The following is a 22,919-nucleotide window of genomic DNA, read 5'->3' on the forward strand; positions in this document are numbered from 1 at the left end:
TGTGTTGTCGTCGAAAAAGCTGGATAAAGCAAAAAAGCTGGCGGGGGCTAAACATAGAAAAAGAAAGAGGGAAAGGGAGATGGCATGTCAGTTGATGAGACAGCAGCTAAATAAGTGGATGAAAGGCAACAGGTAGGATTTAGAGTATGACGTCCAGGCATGTAGATCCATCTGGCCATCGGGACTACCAGGAGATTCCCAGTGGGCCGACGTGCTTTTTGGGCCGATGCATCCCATACTTTTTTTCTTTTTTTTGTCTTAACGGCCCATAAAACTGTACATTCGTTTTGTTTTGTTTTGCTTAATCGTCGGCGCTGGGTTAGTGCCGGTGTAATGCATTGGTCAAAAAAAAGTCAGCGTTAGTTTTTTTTTCTGAAACACCGGCCCATGAAACAAGTAGATCAGCGGCCCATTGGTTCTTTGGAGCTATACGGTTATCCGGACCAGTGACGGGTAGGTTTAGGGGCGGGGTTAGGGGTAGGCCATGGTATGGTCAGAGAATGTCTAATAGGAAGAGAATTGGCACTCTCTGCTTACTTCCGGTTTCTGGACTGGCTGCAGTAACACGTCTCTGTCCATGCGGGGGCGCTCGCAGGCGAGTGCAGAATGAATGGAGGTCTATGGCGAAATACCCCTCAAAATCCACTTTTCTCAGGATATAAATTTTTGTCTAGTAATTTGAATGTTGTTTTCGAAAGGAGATGCAAAGAAATTACACACTGCTGGGTGTTAGATTTTTTAGAGTCACTTATTTGCTTTTAAAAGTCTTTTAAAATGTCAATGACGTCAGAATGCTGACGTCATTAGCAGAATGCTAGCGTGTTATGGGCAACAACAACTCAACCTGTAAGAAATCGAAGGGACATAAGTACTCGTTCATTCAACTTTTGACCTATAACCCATGTTGCAAAACCTACAATAAAATCTGAGATTTCTCAATGACAATCGGGTGAAAGAGACACATTTAGCCGTCTAGCCCCATAGACTCCCATTCATTCTGCACTCGCCCGCGATCACCTCCAGTGGAATTCTAATGGAACTGCAACCAAGATCGATACAATGGGGCTAATAGGAAGTGCCAAGGCTCTCCGTAGACGGGCTCTGGTATGGTCCAGATAGTTCTTTTCTTGATGGTCACTGGGCTGGCCCAATCACATCTTTAATGTGAAGTATAGAAATATACTCTTTCAAGTATAGAAATTAGTACAAAACTAATTATGAAAGTTTCCTTTATTTTTCAGTGCATTTGTTTTACAATATATGGCTATTATATCATGGGATTAATATTATAACTATTATCATAGTAGTGTAATGTGGACAGACACTGTAACCAAAAGAGGTTTTAATTTTTAATTTGCACACGTAATATGGGTTAGAGTTTTTAAGTTTGAACTCTCAAAGTGCACCAGATTGATGAATTTAACATTAAAAAGAACAAAAAGGCCCAACCCGCCTACCCCCCTAGAGGTACAGAGGTCCACTCACCACAGCTTTACCAAAAATTCTGTAAGAAACACTGGTATTGCTATGGCAATGCAGTTTATATATTTATTTATTTATTTTTTCTTGATTCATCACTGTGGAGTATAGTTCAATTGTATTAATAAATGACTTTTTTTTTACTTATTTCATCTATTAACTCTCACTCGTTCCTACTCTCTCATTAAATGGCACACTTATTTATTTGTTTGTTTTTTTTGTATGTGTTTTTTGTTTTGTCACTCAGTGACAGCAAAATTGTTGCTGCATACCCTTCTGACACTGGGTAGTTGCGCCCCTGAGTCTCTCTCAGTTAAATGTATATGTGTTAATGTAGGAGAGAGAGAGAGAGAGAGAGAGAGCACACGCATGATATGAGTAGCCTATAGCAGATTTGGGGAGGGCCCATTCACTGGACCTTTTCAGGGGCCCACTCATTTCTGTGGGCGGGCCGGCCCAGACGTACATGGTCGTGGTATCAAAGGTTTACGGTTTGCAAGGAGTTTAAAAGGATTTAGCTCCTGGTTCAAATGGAGAACAAGGTACGGTTGTAGACTTCCTGTTATCGTTATGTTTTGTTTTGATTCTTTGTATCAATATTAATTGTTTGTTGTTGTTTTGTATAATGTTTAGGTATGTTTAAGTCATTAGTCTTTACTTATGTGGTTTTGATGCATGTTTATTTCAAGGTTTATTCATTTTGGTATTTTGTTTTCTTTTGTACAAGCTTTTACGTTGATTCTCAACGAGTCAATGGTGTCCAACGGTGATCGTATTTGTGATGACGGACATTCAAATAAAGTGTGTGAGAATCAGTCGAAGAGTCCAACCTTTTTTAAACCAGGCAGCTACAGAGAGAGACTTCGTATTAGTAGCAAATAAACACTGCCTCACACACAGCAAGAAAGAAACAACGATAGCCTACTAATAAAGAGCAGCCTAAGGCATAAGGTTTTGTCACTATATGGAAAGTTATAATGGCCAGATTCGTTTAATCGATAACCAATCTTACTATGTAACTGACTATTATTAACAGATCATCAACATGCAAATCGAAACTACAGCTGGACCTGTAACTTACAATAAATAGTTTCAGTTCTAGAAATAGTTACCATGTTTAAACTATGTGCTTAATTCCTACCTCACATGGCATGTCCTCAGTGCAAAACATCTTGTTAGATAAATATAGCAAAAATGCAGCAGGGCGAAAACATCTAATGAAGAGCTCAAAACATGAATTTAGCTTTCGCTTTAATTCATCGAGAAAGTAGAGGACGGGTAATTTCACTGCTTAAATTGGCTGACAAGAGAATACACACACACACAGGCTACAATTACAAAGGACCGTTTAGTATGTTCCCCAAAGCGATGTGACTCAGCCTCAGACAGAAATAACCTACGTACCGTTTACCACCCGTCCTCTTCTCGTGTGTGGTTCGTCTCATTCAATTCATCACTTGGGCCAGAACTGAAAGTGTAAATTAAGCCGAGATTCCCAATAACAACTCAAGATCACGCCCTTTAGACTTAGCCAAGCCTACGGTCCGAGCAACACCTGTTAGTTTCCAAATCAGCACATCGCTCGTTTATATAAAAATATAGGATGGCACATGGAAATATAGGCTAAATATCGGGCAATCGAAACCTTTGCTGAACTAAACACAACATTCGCTTTAGGCTGTCTCCCCAGCACGAACACACAATCAGACATGAACATTTTATAGAGGCGCTTTAAGTTATCAACCATGACTATTAAAATAAATAATTATGGTGTTTGAAAGAAGGGTTTAGTAAATGAAAAGGGATCGTGCACATTATGTGTAATAATTATATTCAGCTCATTAGATCAGTGACATGAAGTGGTGTGACAGATGAGATGAGATGAGACACTCTGTGAATGAGAAACTTTAGATTTCAGACTTTATATTTGTTTCAAAACATTTATTCAATCCTGTCTTTACAAAAAGGTTAAAACTGCACAAAACAGATCAGGAAAAATCTGGTAAAATCAGGCAGTATACAATGCTAGAGTGGGGGAAAACGCCCCCCTTAAGGAAAATGTGACATTACAGTGAAACAAAATATAAATGTGACTAGAATTGCCATGCCGGCTTTGAGTGACTATGGCAGGAGTTATTCACCAAATATTAAAATGGCGCAGCCTTCATAATTAATTAGTATTTTGACTGAAATATTTTTGTACAAAGGGGGCGTTTTGCAGTGGGGTAAAATGCCCCCTTTCTTACCAACCAGTTTGCATCATAGATCAACAGCAAAATTAACAGACAATAGTTTTTAATCTCTAAAAGTAAAAGGCAAGTAATGTATCAACATGTATATATATTAATATTTATTTCAGGAATGTCCAAAATAGCCAAATTTAACTACCTTCCATCAGTGAGTTAACTGTGCTAGCAAGCTAATGCTCACTTGAGGTAATTTTTTCATGTTTTGTTCAAATATTTAGATTTCACCTAGTTATACTGCATTAAGTGTAAAACAAAATATTTGATAAACAGAAATGTTATTATATTAATTATGATAGAGAGAAACTATTCCTCCTAGGGGGGCGTTTTACCCCACAAGCTATGACTTTTAAAAAAAAAAAAAAAAGTTTAATTTTTAAAATATAATTATATTCCTTATAAATAACATATGATCTCAAACTACAGACTTCACTATTCATCTATCATACATCACTGCAATATCCTGCAGAACAATATTCTCTTAAACACTTGTTTACTAATATCTGAAAATTATAGCATTTACCATGTAACCCTCTTCTCTTCAAATATGTGGCTGGTGTCAGCTTGATTTGTATATCCCCGTCATCAGCGTAGTGCATAGCAACAGTACAAATATATCTTAACTACCCCAGTTGCTATTTTGGGAAAAACAGGTGGTGGGCCTTTCCCCCACGCTACCCCCTAATGCAGTGCTATTTGCAGCGATTGCTGAACACCCGTGTAAACATTTTTGACTCTACTTAATTTGTCACAAGATATTGAGATCATTTTGTCATGCTTTAAGTGTTTCTTCAATCCACCGAATCAATAATCCGAACTTTAAAAAGTTTCATTGGATATGATACGATCCAGATTTAGTTGTGTCTCTTGATACATTTAGAAATATTTATCAACATAAAATAAACTTAAGAAGAAACCTGTTATAATGGCATAATCGATCTCAGAGGGAAGCATAAAGTCTATATGTGTAGTTCTTTGCAGAAACATGACGGCTGAATATACAGCACACTTGACTCTTGTTAAAGAGCCTCTCCTTCGAGCCTCACGACTTCTGGTTTATTTTCCACCCGGCAGCCGGATTATAATGCAGATAGTGGCTTTATCCTTGATCCCGTGGTCAGAAAACTTGTCGGTGTCTTTGAGTTGTTTACTGGTGTAGATTAATCGTAATCCAGACGGGTCTGTGAGAATTAAATTAAATGTTAAGTTGTGGCATCAATAATAGTTATAGTGTCATAATGTATAATCCAGCTTTATTCGTCTATTCAAATCAGAATCACATTTAAGGACCATATGGGTTTACATGTGCAAGGAATTTGTCTGTAGTGTTTGTGCTTAGCGATAACAGTCAAATACAAGAACACAATAGCATAATATTCATAAGATAAACATTGTGAGGTAAGATACACGAGTAAAAGAGAGCTTTTAGTGTACAGTACCTGATGCCTCCTGTGGCAGTTTTTCAGCAAGTTTCTTTTTGAATTCCATCACTGTTGTGTTATTGAATTGTTTCTCCGACTTTGCGACGTCTATAGTTTTCCTCTCGCCTAGCATTCCGATCACAAACACTTGATATGTTCTCCCCATATCTCACAGACGCAAATAAATCACACGGACTGATGTTAATTGAGTCAAACTTTCTCTTTTCGATTGCATGTGAACGAAGCAAGTTTTGAAGGATTGCCCAATCTCGTCAAAGTAAAAGACAAACAAGAGATGGTAGAAAACCGAGCACATCCAACCTAAACTCATAAATGTAAATAGCCCTCAGTTCAGCTGACGGTTTATCAGAAAGCGTGCAATTTCTCAGAAGTGTTTGGTTAACAGAAAGTAGGGCAGCTCATGTTATCGAAGACAACCAACACTCCAACATTATGAAGCTGCAGCAGACTCGGAGCCTGCAGCTACAGTCCCGCACCCAGAGTCCCGCTTTCTCAGACCCCTCGAGACAGCGCCTCCTGCTGTTCGAGAGATCGTATAACACACGCACACAGAGTCCCGCGTTCAATATGCAATATTACGGTCTCGTTTTATTTAAAGTTATCTAAATAATCATTTGCGTTCCCTGCTTAATACATGTGCCAAAAAAACGTGTGTTCTCTGACTAACAAATTCAGTAGTTATTTTTTGAGCGTGGGTGTAATTGAAAGAAAATGACTGTGTTATATTATATTGCTACAATGTTTTTTTTTTATTCAAATTCCAATTTTACTTTCAGTTCAACCTATAATGGTCTAATTAACATTATACCATGCTAACATTACAAAACCTGTTTTTTGATATTTTGAATGCAAAGCAAAACTCAAACAAGAATAGACAAAACACCAATAACAAACAATTCTGTACTTTATTTAACGATCACCTAAACATCATCTTGCTGTAAACAGGACAAAGCAAAGAAAAAAGGAAGAAAGAATTGTGTTAGTGACTTTACTTTTCGTCTTACATTGCATTAAAACTCCTAATTTATAAGTCGCTTTGGATAAAAGCGTCTGCTAAATGAATAAATGTAAAATGTAATGTAAATGCAAATTTCAGTCAATACAAATTAAAACAAGGAACCCAAACAAAAGGCCAAATGACACATTCTAGCTCACATGTTAATACCATAGACTGGTTAATACATAGTGAAGGCATAGTAAATTTGATTATTAGGCAATTGTATGAGTTGTAAATGGCTGGCAACAACTTCATATCACAGTTAAATTAATATTGATTCATTTTAATACTTACATTTTATAAGAACTAATTTAAGTAGTCTACATAAATTATTATATCTGACATTCATTAATTCAATTGATAGTTTTAGGAGAAAAGGTCCGGTAATTAAAGCTGCCGTCGGCAACATTTTTTTTATCATATTCAGTGAAATCGACACTAGAATCCGACAGAACAACATAAATAAGGTGGTTTTAGAAAAAAACCCGAGCTTCTAACTCCACCTGGAGCGTGTTATTTGTTTTGCAAAAATCCACCGCTCCCGGATCATCAGGGGTCCGTTCTTCGTACGTCGCTAACTCACTTAGCTGGATTTGATTGTTGGCGATTCGGCATGATCTTGGATCGTTTGGTTCTTCGACGCTCATCCTGGACTTGCTGTCATAGCAACATGTGCGCAAGCTTAAACCTGCTCGGGAGCAGCTTATTTCATGTTAACAGGATTAGATCCCGGCTTCATAAGCGGAGCTGATACGGGAAGTCCAGCGCAGCGCGATAGTGCACTTTCTTTCTGAGATATATATTTTTTCTCGTGATTCGTGAGATTGTCGTTTTTTGTCGCTTTTATGTTTAAACAGAGGCGGACAGAGTACACAGCTTCATTACTTGAGTAAAAGTACAGATACCCCTTGCTAAATTTTACTCAAGTACAAGTAAAAGTACTACAGTCAGATGTCTACTTAAGTAAAAGTACTAAAGTACTTGTTTTTAAAAGTACTTGAGTATCAAGAGTACAAGAGTACATTTTCTAAATATTGCATTACTACTGCCACAGTGCTTACATTGGTAAACACAGCAAACACTTGAAGCGAAAACTATCATTAACTTGTTCAGAAAATTGAAATAGTCTGGCGAGGTGGGGCCACGGCTTGGCACATTCCCGGGATGCGATATTTTTTTCCCAGGATGGTAGGGGAAGACTCATGAATATTCATTAGGGAAGTCATCCCTGATTGGTCTGATGACCTACCCCTAACCCCACCCCTAAACCTACCCGTCACTGGGGGTCTTATGACCTCCATAACCCCGCCCCTAAACCTACACGTCACTGGGGTTAAGACCAATCAGGGATGACTTCCCTAATGAATGTTCATGAGTCTTCCCCTACCATCCTGGGAAAAAAAAAATCGCTCCCAGGATGGACCTGCTGCGTCTTCATCCATTGTTTCGTCCATGGTTTCTTCTCTTATCTAAATCTGACCATGGAGTTGACTTTGGCGGAAAGCTGAAGGTGATTGCTGATAGGCTGTCCCAATCAGTGGCGCCTGCACAATCCAATCACATTTGAGAGGGTTTCCGAGATGTTTCTTTTTTCCTTTTCCTTTTTTTTTTTTTTTTTAAAAGAAGAAGTAATGGGTACTCACAGTTATGGATAGAAATGTAGTGGAGTAAAGAGTACAATATTTGCCTCTCAAATGTACTTGAGTAAAGTCATGAGTAGCCTACTCCCCAAAAATGATACTCGAGTAAAGTACAGATCCCTCAAAATTGTACTTAAGTACTGTACTCAAGTAAATGTACTCAGTTACTGTCCGGCTCTGTGTTTAAAAGACAGTTTTAGTTTTTTGTGTGTGTGTGTGTGTGTGTGTGTGGCATTTCCAAGCCACTTAAGACCCAATGTTGTAAAGCAGTGTTTTTTTTTTTTTTTTTTTTTTTTTTTTTTTTAGGCTATCATAATTTTTTATGAAGATCATACAATCATGACCATGTCGATTACAGATATGTCACTCAGGCTTCACTAACGTGATTGGTACCATAGACTATAGGCTAGACCAGGGGAGCCCAACCTTTTCTGAACAAAGATCTACTTTTAGATGTATCAGTGTGCCGAGATCTACCAGTCCAAACAGAAAGCCAGTCGCTACTCACAGTGCATCTGCAGATTTAATATGCACAAAACAAACAGAAAAGTAGCTGTAATCCATATATAATTGAGAAGAGCCGACTCTATTTTTAAAAATATAGCCTATATAGAAATTAAATAATTATGTAATAATTAAATATTGAATAATTTTATTTAAAATAATAGTGTGTGTTCATGCTAGTTATAATGCTAGAGTGCTGGTTATAACATGGCAATACAGAAGAGAGAAAAAGAGGGACCAGTTTAATCCTTTCAGTTAGGCCTAGGCCTATTTATTTTTCTGAATATTTATTATTTTTTTCTTTAATATGGGTTCTATTATATTATTGTTTTGAATGTTGTTTCTTTACATTAAAAATATGTAATTTAAATGGAAAGGTTTAGTTTTTTTTTATAACAAATCAAGGCATTTAAAAAAAATTTGTTAGACATTGTGAGTGTGATTTCGTTTAATAATTTAATTAGAATTGTTTTCACACCTATCATAGTCAAAGTCATAGTTAAAACATTTATTTTCTAAAGAGCCGTTTGTGACCCAAAAGATATTTTCAGTGAGCTGAGTCAACGAGCCGGAATGCCAGGGAGTCCCTACAAATAATGTAACGTGCCTAGCTAAAATCCTGGCTGAATTCAGATTAGCGTCCTAACATACTACTCTTGCTATTTCTGATATGTATTTGAAATAGTATCAGGCGCGCATTTATGGGTGGGCACGATTGATCGGTGGCCCACCCAATCAGATTAATAAAAACAATTTACATTTTTAATTTTAATAATAATTAATTATAATTGAAATAATACAATGAAATAATTTCATTGTAATAGTTTTTTAGAATGTTTAATAGTTTATTTTATTTATAAAAAATTATGTACAGTAGGCTAGCTACGAAAAATAGCTACAAAATAAAAATATTATGTTGACATATCGTGTCAGTCCAGTGATGCTATCGCGCAACACCGCGGGCGCGTTTCGGACCAAAAGTTTTCCGTCGCAGCGGCAACCTAACTGAGCTATGGCTAACAGCTGTCATTGACACACTTAAAAAAAAAAAAAAAACACGTCTAGATGATGATACAGGGCAGGCTACTTCTGGACCATGTCATAGGCTACCTGAGGAGGAGGAGGAGGATGGTGAGACACTTAACGTTAGTGGCTTTTTCATCAAAAACATACTCACTATTTGTATTTCAAATGATCCAGAAGTTATTCAGCAACTTTTATTTAAAAAAAGTTTTGTCAGCATTGCGATTCTCTTTGTACACATACACTCTTTAATAAACGTTTTAACACAATGTAAACAACGTAGCCTATCATTCAGTGCTACTTCTATAAATATTTTAAGTTGCTCAAGCAAGTGGTAAAATATTTAACCATGTACTTATATTAAAATCGCAAAGATTTTAAATGAAAACTTAAAATTGACAAAAACAGCCGACTCTCATGCGTCATGCCTTTTCTTTTGCATTTAAGTTTTAATACAATAAATCTTGCATGTCACAAAGAACTTGTTTTTTCACCTCCACGAATGAGACAAGTGTTGTTCATTAGCCTATGTCGCCTTGTTGAGGTAAATTGTAGTTTTCCTTGCTTTACCCCGGTCTTAAAGTAAGCTGCCTTAAAAAGATGACTGTGAAAAATAGTATAATTAAATTAAATGCATATGGTGAGATTACTACATTTTATTTAAGTAAACGCATTTATGGTGAGATTATTATATTTTCATGTCAATCTGTGTTCATTTTGACCACGAACCTTGCGCTGGCACTTTAATTCAGCGCGTGCAGCACAGCAGAAATAGACTCGGTGCGGAAACGATCTCTGCACTGCTGTAGCCTCTACGCACCGCACATGGAACGCATCGCCACCAGACCGCATCCACGCTCAGTGTGAAAGCTCTAATACGGAGCCCGGGAATCAGGTGTGTATAAGCTTAAAAAACCCGAGGCCCCTCCGTATATTCACCAGGCCCACCTATTAATGACGTTCTGTATCCGCATGAGTATGTTAGTATGCGATTTCGAATTCAGCCCATCATTTCTTCGCTGTTATTTTTTTAATAAATCAATGCTATTGGTCAAACTTTATGTATGTCAGTGAATTTTACAAATATTTAACAACCAATGAAAAGCAAACAGCTTGTGTTAAATCTTGTTACTCGATAAGACTGTCAAGCAAAACCTCACAGCTCAGCTCCGCCCCTCCTCTGGCCAGCGCATAGCTGAACGTAGGATAATCAGTGATCTTGTAAAATTAAATAAAGAACTGTTTTTTAAAATAAGTACAGCGTTTTCTTTACTCAAGAAATACTATGTCTATAAAGGTTAATATTTTATGTTTTTGAGGTCTGAGATGCGGGAGCGGTGAAGAGAGAGAAAGGGCAAACCAGAGTACAATTTACTCTCGCGATCGACTGGAAAGCAGTCCGCGATCGACAGGTTGGGCACCCTTGGGCTAGACCATAGACTGCCGTCAAGGCCTCAATGAAGGGGATTATGTGAACAGAAAGGGGGTTCACAATGTAAATGTGCAGCCCAGTTACTATTGTGATTCTTAATATTCCAGATTAGTAATATTATATCAAATTAAAAAAAGGCAGTTGACTAAAATCTTCCATATCACAAATGTGAAAGCAAAATGGCCAGGATCTGTGCATGACTTAAGAATTTTCAAAGATTCACATTTATGCACATTATTTGAAAGTGGTAAGGAAAGTTCCACAATTAAATATCAAGCTCACTGTATTACATACACTTATGCTGATCCTAACAGAACTGCATTTCTTCATAGGTGATTATGACATGTTCCTGCAGACAGGTGTTTTATGACCCCATTCCCTGACCCAAACCAGTTACAGTGCAGCTCTAGCCAGGACAAGGGCACACAATGAAATGAGCTTTGGCTAACTAAAGGGAAGATTTCAGTGTCTGAGAAGTCTGAGGGTTGCACACCTGACAGGGCCTGTGACATTGTTGCATGTGCCATATTACACAACATTGCCACAAAAAACACTTTTCATTAAATGTTTATAATAAAAGACAAATATGCTTAGTTCCTTGAGTTTTATTAGGGCCCGAGCACCGATGGTGAGAGGACCCTATTGTTTTTGCTCCGTTTATTATTATTCTTCTTCTCCAAAGTGAATCGCTTTTTAGAGGGCCTAAACATGCTCGAAAACTCATGAAACTTTGCGCACGCTTCAGAAGTGGTGAAAATTTACGTGTGATATGGTTTTCAAAATTGGGTGGGGCAAATTCGGTAAATTATTGTCCCCACATTTTGCCCCGGCTCCTGGTTTCACTTACAGGTATGAAATTTGGTACATACATGTAATGACCCAATACCTACAAAAAAGTCTCTTGGAGCGTAGCCCTAAACACAACAGGAAGTCAGCTATTTTGAACTTCCTCTCAGATTTTGTGCAGTTTTTGCCATTTCCTGATGTTGTACTTTAACAAACTCCTCCTACAGTTTTGATCTGATCCTCTTCAAATTTAGTGAGTGTAATCTTAAGGCCTTTCCTAAAGGCGCCCGGTGGTGGTGGCAGGAGTGTGAGGGCCCTTTTCATCGCTGCTTGCAGCTTTAATTTCAATTGTTCTTTGTAAAGAAAAGCCAGTTGTCAAGTGCCTGCAACAAGAGATATTAGACACATGCCTCATGCAACAAATAAAAAGGTAAAGTTGTCTATCCACTGCCCACCTGTAGGCCTATGTCTCCTCTGTCTGTGCAGACTCTTCTGTAGGCCTTTCTGTAGATGTGGAATCCTGAACTTATATTGCAGCCATAAAGCATACAAGTATAAATGAAGTAAAGTTCTTTATGCACTTGCAGGTAGGCTAGTTCCTCCATATGACAGTTATCTGAGAGGGTTTATTCACTGTCCAGTGCAATGGAAACAAATGGACATTACAAAGTCTTATACTTTCTTTCCTTTGGAACGTTAGAAAATGTCCACTTACTGCACATATTTCAGCTCCACTTTCTTGGGAACAGATACAAGTGTTGGTGTATTGTGTAAAAGTGCACAAAAGAGGAAAACACAATGTCATTACAATGAACTACACTGGGGAAAAATGTGATCAATAACTCATGGCAAAATATGTGTACATTAACATAAGTTTATCAGTTTTCACTTTCACAAGTCAAAGCAATTCATCATTACTCAAGATTTAACAGTTGAAATGACTATACGGCCTTAATTTAATGCAGCAAAAATTATTTTACAGTGTAGGCTACTAAGATCTTTTCTTTTTTTTTCTCAGCCTTTTTCTTGGTTGCTTTTATAAACAGAACACCATTTATTTAACAGTGCCTTTTATAAAAGAGACTATAATATAACTAAAAATTACCATTATGTAGAATATTTTTGTACTTCACTTTTATTAGTTCCCATGTTCTAGTGTGGTGACTCTGACATTACAATGCACAAAGTAATTATACAATTATTAAAATACAAAAATATAGGCTATTAAGTGATAAAAACATCTAACATGGCCACTTCTAACGGATTTAAATTGTCTGCTACTTTTTGCCAACCCTCTCTCCTGGCTTTTGCAGACTTTGAGGTGTTCCCTGGCGTTTTGATTAAACATTAAAATTCCGAATAAACTTCGACTATTAGTTCTTGCTCTGCTGAGGAGAAAAACTGAGCCGCTCTTTGGCCACGCTGAGCAGCCAATAGCAGCGTTGCTGATCAATGTTTCTACTATCGATACATATCCCCTTTTAACCAGCGCATGAACGCGCAATTATCTCAGATAACCCAATCCAGCGATACTAATCCTATCCGGCAAGTGTGTTCGAAGAACCGAGTTAGCCAGATCATGATTCGCACGATGATATCATCTTGGATGTGTCATTTGATCTCGGATGTAATAAGCAACGTACGAAGAACGGGCCCCTGGTCCAATCAGCGCAGGGGGGTGTGAGATCTGACTGTCAATCACATGTCGTGCACACGCCACAGTCACAGATCCCCTCTCCCTCGCGGCTCGCGCACATTACAATATCACATGCACAGGACACGCCTGAAGTTCGCCTGAGATTGTACGAAGCGTGATGGCGGAGAGAAAATCTACTAACAAGCTTCCAATTCCTCGGTTATTGCTATCTATGGATAGATTAGCCAGGGCAGCCTACCTCCGAGTCCATGGTGATGATCGATGCTGAAGAGACGCGCGCGTTCACAGAAAATCAGGTACACATGACTGACGACACGACCTCGATGGGCGGGTGCTCGTTGGCAGTGGGGGAGGGGCATGAGAGTTGTAAACATTCAAAATTTTGGCTAAGTCGACCAATCTGCCAGACTTGCCGACTGCAGCTTTAAAAAAAGGTCAAACGGTAAATCTGATTAAATAATTAATGATGATATTCTTTGATATTAACACACTTAATGTATTTAATTTGTCTACTTTAATGTCAACTAATTTTAATCAAATTTTTACAATGGCTTGTCTACAAAAAGTCCAAGGTTAAAAGCTATCAAAATATTTTCGGGGAAAAAAGGCGAAAAACCATACATTAACGGCTCAAATTTTGTTACAAACTATCTTTACAAATATTAAATGGACTATTCGTATGTTGGTGTATCGATGAGCTATTAAGTAGTTTGATTAAAAAAGAAATGAGTATGATTCGCTAAATAAAATTGAGGATACTCACGTTTCGGCTTAAGTTCTTCACATGTTTATCCGATCCAATTTGATAGGAGGCGCTGTCTCGGAAAATGAGGGGTCTGAGAATGCGGGACTCTGGGTGCGGGACTGTAGCTGCCAATGGAACTGTCAATCAGCCATCGTGGGAGGGGCGTCGATATTGTGACGTCACAATATCGAACAGCTTGATTTGAGACAGGAGGAAACATATAAGAAGATTAAAAAAAAACCACTGGATGGATTTATATCATTTTATGATGGTTGTGTACAGGCACTGCCAACACACATTTCAGTGCAATCAACTTGTAAAAGTGCATGTACCATTATATGACCCCTTTAAGGATTCTTCATACCGTTACGAAGAAGTCTATTATTTTTACACGACGATATATTTATTCTTTATCGTCAACTTTTATATTATATCTACAAAATTTTCATATTTCATGATTTATTAGAACACCCGCATTTCTGAGTGGTGGTTTCGCTTTCTTTTTTTCCAAACTGAAAGCGAACGCATTATTGATTCACTTCATAGGTAAGATATCGATCCCATTCCCAACTTCCTCACCCATGCTTGTTGTCATTCTAGACAAACTGAAGAAGGAGCCTTCATCAAGATGGGAGACACCCAAAGCAAAGGACAGTACGACCCTAATGATACAACGCTGAAATTCGTCAGACGGAAAGACGACATTAGTAAGTTTTTTTAATGGGTAAATAATCTGTCAGATTAAAACAATACTCGGAGAAACGAAAAAGAGAAACTTTTGAAAAATTGTCGCCAGTGTACATAAATAATAGAAGTACACAAAACGTTGTGTTTTAGTGTTTTCAGTGCCACTGCTGATGCTGGTTTATGACCTTTTAGCTTTAGATGATGACCCCGACATTCCGAGAGTAGAAATGTCCTGTGGTCATGCTGCGTCCCAAGAGACACTAACTGCCTGGTGTCAACATTTGCTGGACCAGGTAGGTCAGAAATTCTCTATGTGGAGTTAAATGTAAAAAAAGAAATATAATAATAATAATAATAATGTAATAGTCTAATTATTATCATCATTTTAACATGATTGTGCCAGGTAACGCATGTTTGTGGATCAACATCCTTGTTGGTTAGGGAATTTTAGGGTCAGGTTTAGAGTGACGCTTAAGGGCGAGTTGATGACCTTGTTTGCCTCAGTTTTGTTGGTGTGCACAAACCCGTTAGACAGTAGACAATTAAATCTGAAACATACCTTGTGCATTTTAATGCGACTGTGTGCCTCTATCTCCCTAAAGAAATCATTCACAAGATCTGAGTGTATCTGCTAAATTTCAGCTCTGGGTGAAAGAGTGTTATGCTCTATCCTTGACCAAAAAGACCCTCTTTGAGAAGTGGTCTTTGTATCTCTAGATGTCTTTTCAGGCTTCACATACGCATTCTTAACAATTATTAATAACTTGGAGGCAGAACTGGGCATCCAGAAGAACTTCCATTTGACCTTCCTAAACCTAACCCTTATCTATAATCATTTTTGTTTTATTCTGTCCTTTCTAACAGGGTCAGTATAAGTTTTATTGCCCAGCTATCTTGCATGACACAGTAGAATGTGGAGCAGAGTGGCCATACTTGGAGGTCAGGAAACTGGCAGTGCTTAGTGATGCAGAACAGGCTCATTTTGAAGAGAAAATGGCTCTTATGGCAGCAGCTGAGTACTGCGAGTTCAAATCAGTGAGTATAAATAACACTTCAATGCTCTCATGTGTTTTTTATGTCTTCTGGATAATGTGAATTCAGTGACAATTAATGTACAATTAAGTATGTCTCTGTATATTGAAAGTGTCCAAGCTGTGGGTCCTTTGCTGAGCGTGAAGACCTGGCCAACCTCTGCGTGAAATGCCCTCTCTGCACAGCTGTGAACAAGAAGATCTACCAGTTCTGCTGGCAGTGTGAGAGGGAATGGAAAGGGGCAACTGCTCAGTCTATCCGCTGTAGTGAAGACTGTATCAACCCAGATGTTGACAAGCTAGCAAAGTGTGATAATATGAGGCTGTCTAGTGTGAAGGATGTAGAGTGTCCTTCAATTCGTGCCTGCCCAACCTGCGGTCTCCTTTTAGAGCACAATGGGTGCGCTTGCAAAAACCTCATGTGTAAGCGCTGCAAGGTGGAGTTTTGCTTCGTTTGCCTAAAGCTGACGAGTATATGCGTTCCGAACAGTGGGTATTATGATGTTTGCTCAGTTGCAGAGCGGCAGACTGAAATTCCGGTTTGGAAGAGATAATATGTAAGAGATATGACCGATCGACGTGGAACACATATGACTCGTTTTGCTCTTTAAATTACTACAAGAATATTTTTAATCGGTTCTTTATACTTATTTTTTTTGACATGATGCACCATTGTCAAATAGACTATTTAAACAGCAGTTTATTTTTATAAAATGGTTTGGAATTTTAATTAATGCAGAGTACACCATGAAATAACCATGATTTTAAGTTTAAATAGACTTTCCATTGAAAATGTATCTATGTGATAAAAAAAATCTGATGCATTCAAGGTATGGGGGATTGAACATGAAAAAGACTGTATTTTCATGAAGTGCCATATAATGTTGTGTTGATCAAACAATACAAAATAAATTGCAAAGCTAAAGCGACTGAGCTGGTCCTACTTATAATTTCACCATTATTACAACCAATAAACTGTGTGCTTGCCGTGCTACACAGATCAGAGTACTGAAGATTCAAGCCTGCTACTGAAAAGAGGAGGAAGAGGATGATGAAGAGCAGGCTCATTTAGCACACAAATCATAGCACCTCTCTGTCTCCCACATATGATCTCTCCGTTGTCATTTTATTATGTGACAGGCCTCCTCCTTCTCTGTCATGTGCGTTGACCTAAATAGTGTCCAATAGCTTATCAAAATGCATCAATATGTTTTAATCACTGTCTATTTGCCTCTAATAGAATATGAAAGACTGGAAAAAGATCCTTTTAAGTTGCATGTAATTAACTTACGAGAAGCCCCTATCTCTCATGAACTTACAAAGATTTTTGCACTTACAGTACTTGCATAGCTACTTACCATGAAACCATGCTTTTGGGCAATATACAGAAGAGATTGAGTAGGGCTACTATTTATGTGCAACTAAGGTGGTACTTCAGGAAACCCTGAAGCAGTCATTAGTTCGGCATATGGTGATGTTCAAAGGTGTCTGCTCACCTATGGTGAAATCCAGGCAAATATGAATGATGCGGAGATGTAGAGATGCTGTGCCATTGTGGTTTTGATTTGTGTTTGGTTTAAAGAGATGCTGTGCTCTAGTTGGTGTTCTCATATGTGACTGTAGTCCTTCTACACATGATGGGTCTATGGTTGTCGTCAAGTCAAATTCAGAACCACAAACGAAAACCTTCTCTGGAGCTTACAGAAGATGTTTAAGAAAAAAAAAAAGCATTTTGTCAAATTATTTGAGTTGCAATTTCCCCAAACCTAAATTTTGAAAACATTTACATTTACATTTATTCATTTAGCTGACGCTTTTATCCAAAGCGACTTACAATTGCTATATATGTCAGAGGTCGCACGCCTCAAGCGGCAACCTCCCCGTCTCTCTCTTGAAACCAACACGGAAGTGAGTTAAACTGCAATTCATTGACTAAATTTTGAAAAGAATTGTAATAATGTACATGTAAACCACAGTTTTTTTGCTTCATGAATGAGTCCGCGGTCAGGGGTAGGTCATTCGTACGAATTCATATGTAGGCTATTAGCCGCCTCGTAAAATGCGTACGATTTGCCGTGGGATCGGGTTGGGAAAACTCATCATCAAACTGAACAAACAGAAAGGCATAGAATTCTTTGGAATTCTCTTGTTTATCAAGGAAACAAAAGGATTCATCAGTAGTTTCACTTAAATGACAGGTATACAAATACTCTTTTGTCTTTTCACATGACAAATATTATGCTTGGAATGGAATTTTGGGGAATGTAATGTATTGTCATTATGGCTATGTTTCTTTAAGGGGTGCCTCAGCCTCCGTATTTGTTGTTATGACTCCTCCTACTTTGTGCACATCAGTTCTCAGTAAACAACAACAACCTTTATAAAGCACATTTAGCACAATACAAATTGATCCAAAGTGCTGTACATAGTGCATAGCAGGACTACACTATAAAAAACAACAATTACAAGTTTTTACAAGCTCTGTGTCAGTTGCATTATTTTACATGGTGTCAGAAGTCTGTCAGGAACAGATAAGTTAACTTAGTTAAGTATGGCATTATCACAGTTTGATCACCCAAAGATCGACTGGGATGCTCCTGAAGAGTTCGAAAGATTTCGGAGCCACGTCACATTCGTTGTTGACGGCCCGCTATCGGAGCAAACAGCGAAGCAGCGTGAAGGCTGGCTGGGCACGTGGACCGGGACGTCCCAGTCTATAGAGAGAGAGAGATATACAAAACTTTGCACTGGGGCGAAAGTGAGAAAGATCACCCGTCCAGAGTTCTGGATAAATTCACCAACTATGTAAGTCTGAGAAAAAACAAGAGAATAGCCAGACATCGCTATAAACAAGTATGCTGCGAGTATGCTGATCCAGATGATATGTTGATGGATGCGATAATAGCGGGTGTCAAAGAAAAGCGCGTGCAAGAGAGACTTTTAGACAAAGGGGAAGATTTAATACTACCAAAAGCAATTGAAATCGCCCAGCAATTTGAACTGTCACAGAAGCAAATTAAAAAAGTCAAAGAAGAAGAATCCCAAGTGCAAGCAGTAAAGGTGAAAACGAAATACCAAACTGCAAACAAGAAAACCCATCAGAAAAATCAGACAAAATACGTGCAAAAAGAAATGCATATAAACCGACCAAAAAACTGTTCAAGTTGCGGCAAAGACCCACAACATAAGTGGAATCAAGGAAGATGTCCAGCAAAAGGCTGTCTGCTCATACTGTCACAAACCAAACCACTGGGTGGCAGTATGTTGCAAGAGATCAGTTAATGCTGGGTACACACCAAAAGATTTTTTACATCTTATAAGATTTTCAAAATGTGATAGACCACAAACATGAGGACAAAAAATCCCAGATTTAAGCACTTTGCTCCTATAGTGTGTGGTGTGCCATGATGTGACAAAGACAGCACACCACACACAAACAGATGTTAAACCAAAGTCTCGACTGTGAACACAGGAAATCTCGCGAGACCTCAGAATAAGCATGGCGGACGATATGCAGGAAGAAATTGCGATAATAGTTGTAGGAGCCATTTTAATGCAATTATATATTTGTCCATTGGGGGTGCTCTGACATTGGCATATTAGGAGCACATGGGTAATTTGACAACAGGTGTATTGGTAGTGGGGAAGCACGCAGTTTTTTGACCGTGTTAAGCCATGTACTACGTGGAATATCATGCTGACCGTGCTTATAAGATTGTGTTGGATTGAGTTTAATGGTGCTTAACCATGCTTCACTGATAAAGAGTGATGCTCAAGTCAAGGACATATGGAATATGGACAATGTGCGTGTGCTGTATTATGCAAGGTATGGACTTTGAACAGCAAAGAATGAGACACTACAAGAAGCTAATTGGAAGCAACGTTAATTAATTAGAGCACAGTAAATAAAAGACATTGGTTGCATCGTACATCCATGTTCATGGAGTTGATATGCGTTGATTACTTGCTCACTCCTATTACCAGTACAACAGCGGCTTAATGGAAAGCTGTTACAATAGTGTTTGGAAAGGTTTTCACAGAACACGTTATATAAACATTCGTGCTGCTGCCACAAATCAACAAGCTGATCCTCCATCTCTGCTGTCCACATCAGTTCCACTGTGTGCTGCTCCATGACTGCATTTGTTATGCTTCCGTCTTCCTTCATCTCGCTTTTTGATTGGATATTGTTTCCTTTCACGTGATAATCTCCAGAGAATCCGTAGAACCATCAAGATAATCGGGACATAGCTAGGATTGTCGGAAGGGGGGAAATCGGCCCAAAATCAGCCCGATTATCTTTTGGTGTGTACCCAGCATAACACAGTCAGTGTGCAGCTGCAATCAGAAACAGAAGATGAGGAGATGCTGAGCATAAATGTCACACAAACAGAAGAGCAGAGTGATAAGTGGACAGCAGATATTGAAATTCTGTCTCAAAAAGTACCATTCAGAATTGATACTGGTGCAAAATGTAACACTCTGACTTTAAACAATTATCAGACACTTCCGCACAATGGTGAGCTTAAATGCTTTAATCGAGTGCTAAAGTCCTACTCTAATCACAAAGCTAAAGCCAATAGCTGCAGTTGACCTTCTGGTCAGTACAAGAATACTGAATTACTGCAGAATTCGAGATTGTGGACATTTCTCAAGAAAATGTGCTCAGTGGTTCAACATCAGAAGACTTAGGTTTAGTGACGCGGCTTGATGCACTGCAACCTGCTAGGAAAGAAAATAAAAAGTTGCATTCCGGTCAAATAACAGTAAAACAAAATGTTACAGATGGGCTAGAAAAGTATCTAGAGCTGACTCACACTACTGGAACCTTGCCGGGCAAATACACAATTAAAAATGTGTGGTCCATTCTGTCTGCCGACAACCAGCTGCACTGAGAAAAATAATAATAAAGAAGCTACAAGAGATGGTTAAAGATGGATACATCACAAAATTCAACCAACCGACCGAGTGGGTGAGTTCGATGGTAGCAGCTGTACGTAATGGCAAGATAAGGATCTGCATTGACCCGAGTGACTTAAATAAAGTCATAAAGAGAGAACATTACCCAATACGCACCATCAAAGAGGTTGTCTCTGCAATGCCTGGTGCTAAAGTATTTTCGGTTTTGGATGCTAAATCTGGCTTCTTGCAAATAGAACAAGATGAAGCATCATCACTTCTGACAACCTTTAACACGCCCATTGGTAGGTTTAGGTGGCTTAGACTTCCTTTTGGCCTGAAATGCACACCGGAAATTTTCCAGCGCATTATGGATGAAATGCTTGAGGGCATCAGTGGGGCAATCAGTGTCATGGACGACATTCTCATTGCAGCACCTTCAGCAAAGGACCATGATGAGATCCTTCACAAAGTAATTCAGAGAGCAACAAGCTATAATCGGAGTCTCAACTTCGACAAATGCCACATCAAACAATCTTCTGTGCCCTACGTGGGACACCTAATAACATCAGATGGTCTGAGGGCAGACCCAGCGAAGATAGAAGCTGTCAAGTCTATGCCAGAACCAGCAGACAAGGATGGTGTCCTGAGGTTCGTCACCTACCTGTCAAAATTCTTGCCAAACCTCAGCGAAGTTGATGCTCCACTGAGACAGCTCCTGAAAGCTGATGTTGAATTTGCATGGCAACCAGCACAACAGCAAGCCTTTGACAAACTCAAGGACTTATGCACGAAGTCCCCTGTGCTACGTTTTTTTTATCCGTCCAAACCTGTTGAGCTTTTCTGTGATGCCAGCAGCAACGGCCTCGGTGCGGTTCTACTGCAAGTCATCCAGTTGCATTCTCATCCAGGTCACTGACAGATACAGAAACGCGCTACACGCAAATTGAGAAAGAGATGCTCTCAATAGTTCATGCTTTTGTCAAGTTCCATAATTACATATTTGGAAACCACGTCACAGTGTTCAATGACCATAAGCCTCTGGAAGACATTTTCAGAAAGCCACTGCTCTCTACCCCAATGCGGATACAGAGAATGCGTCTTCGTCTGCAGTGGTATGATCTGACTGTTAAATACAGACGAGGAAAGGACATGGAACGGCCGGACACACTGTCTAGAGCTCAGCTGCCAGAGAACAAGCCAGAGATGGAGGGCTTCAAGTGTATCTCCATGCTCAACTTTGTTTCAGTCAGTGAGCAGAAATATACAGAGCTCCAGAACGGCATAAAGAAGGAGCTCAGCTGCCTCCAGCAAACAATCCAACAAGGCTGGCCAGACCACAGGCGTGACGCGCCTAATGCAGTACAACCATATTGGGACTCTCGAAGCCAGCTTGCAGCTTCAGATGGTGTTGTCTATAAAGGCCTGCGTATAGTGGTACCTCCTTCCATGCGAGAACACATGTTGAAGCTTACACATCAGTCTCACTTAGGAATAGTGAAGAGTAAGCAGAGAGCGCGTGAGGTCCTGTACTGGCCAGGCATGAGTTCGGAAATCGAGCAAATGGTGAAGAACTGCGGCAAGTGTGCAGACTTTCAGAGCCGGCTGCCTAGACAACCACTCAAACCAACAGAAACACCTGATCTTCCATTCGAAGAAGTAGCTTCAGACCTGTTTGAGTTTGAAGGAAACCATTATGTTTTGCTGGTGGACTACTACTCAGAATTCATTGAGGTAGATAAGTTGAAAGACTTACACAGTCGTGCTGTCATAGAAACGCTTAAGGCTCAGTTCAGCAGACATGGCATCCCCACCATTGAAGCCGGGAGATCCATGTAAAGCCTTTGACAGTAAATCTGATTGAGCAAACGATTAAACATCATGTGATTCAACTAATGATTAATTCTGGACGAGTCTCATTAGTGTAATATTGTACACTCTTAAATAAAGCTTCCAAATGTATTTTATTCACAGCGATGCCGAAAAACAATTTTGGGATTTTCACCTTTCTTAAAAGAACCATTTTAATAATCTGAAGACCCTTCTGTGGAGTGGAGAGATTCACGGATGTTGAAGGTTCCTCATGGAACCATCATTACTGTTAAATATCCTTTATTTTTAATATAGAATATGTTCCTGAAGATAGACTTATTTTCTGGTGTTTCTGTGGTGAAATCTGAGATTCACTGAGTTTGATGTTGTGTGTCTTTATCGCGGCTCTTTTAATAACATGATGCATTTACTCTTTTAAAACTGAGAATTTCACTGTATTTCATTTTGTTGTTGTTACTTTGTGTGTCTGTAATTTTGTCATCAGCTTGTTAATAAAATGATCTTTTTCACTGCACTTG

At 38.9% G+C, this 22,919-nt stretch overlaps 3 protein-coding genes across 30 annotated transcripts in view; 1 reads left to right on the plus strand and 2 right to left on the minus strand.

Annotated features, from left to right (window-relative positions):
* LOC307154347 (uncharacterized protein) overlaps window positions 1-2,955 on the minus strand; it is a 28,937-nt gene extending 25,982 nt beyond the window's left edge. For 6 of the 18 annotated variants that reach the window (XM_079864202.1, XM_079864201.1, XM_079864210.1 and 3 more), the window contains exon 1: window positions 2,621-2,851. The gene's annotated coding sequence lies outside the window, so the exon portion shown is untranslated. Of the gene's footprint in view, window positions 1-2,620 lie in introns of all 18 variants that reach the window. The other 12 variants (XM_079864208.1, XM_079864213.1, XM_079864205.1 and 9 more) reach the window with 7 other exon arrangements.
* pou2f1a (POU class 2 homeobox 1a) overlaps window positions 1-22,919 on the minus strand; it is a 141,232-nt gene that overhangs the window by 85,162 nt on the left and 33,151 nt on the right. The window lies entirely within an intron of this gene.
* Window positions 1,815-16,598, plus strand: LOC307154349 (E3 ubiquitin-protein ligase RNF19A). Its single transcript, XM_079864220.1, has 5 exons — window positions 1,815-2,021; window positions 14,552-14,658; window positions 14,831-14,931; window positions 15,503-15,673; window positions 15,783-16,598. The coding sequence occupies exons 2-5, from the start codon at window positions 14,580-14,582 to the stop codon at window positions 16,221-16,223; spliced, it is 792 nt and encodes a 263-aa protein (XP_079720346.1). The 5' UTR covers window positions 1,815-2,021; window positions 14,552-14,579; the 3' UTR covers window positions 16,224-16,598.

This window comes from Squalius cephalus, assembly GCF_949319135.1.
Source record: "Squalius cephalus genome assembly, chromosome: 2".
NCBI classification, from domain to species: Eukaryota; Metazoa; Chordata; class Actinopteri; order Cypriniformes; family Leuciscidae; genus Squalius; species Squalius cephalus.

Bases quoted from the DNA above. Each gene is read 5' to 3' on its own strand.
- LOC307154349 (XM_079864220.1), top strand. From the start codon at position 14,580: ATGGGAGACACCCAAAGCAAAGGACAGTACGACCCTAATGATACAACG. The intron at 14,659-14,830 runs GTAAGTTTTTTT...ATGACCTTTTAG, and splicing joins CAGACGGAAAGACGACATTA to CTTTAGATGATGACCCCGAC. The intron at 14,932-15,502 runs GTAGGTCAGAAA...CCTTTCTAACAG, and splicing joins GTCAACATTTGCTGGACCAG to GGTCAGTATAAGTTTTATTG.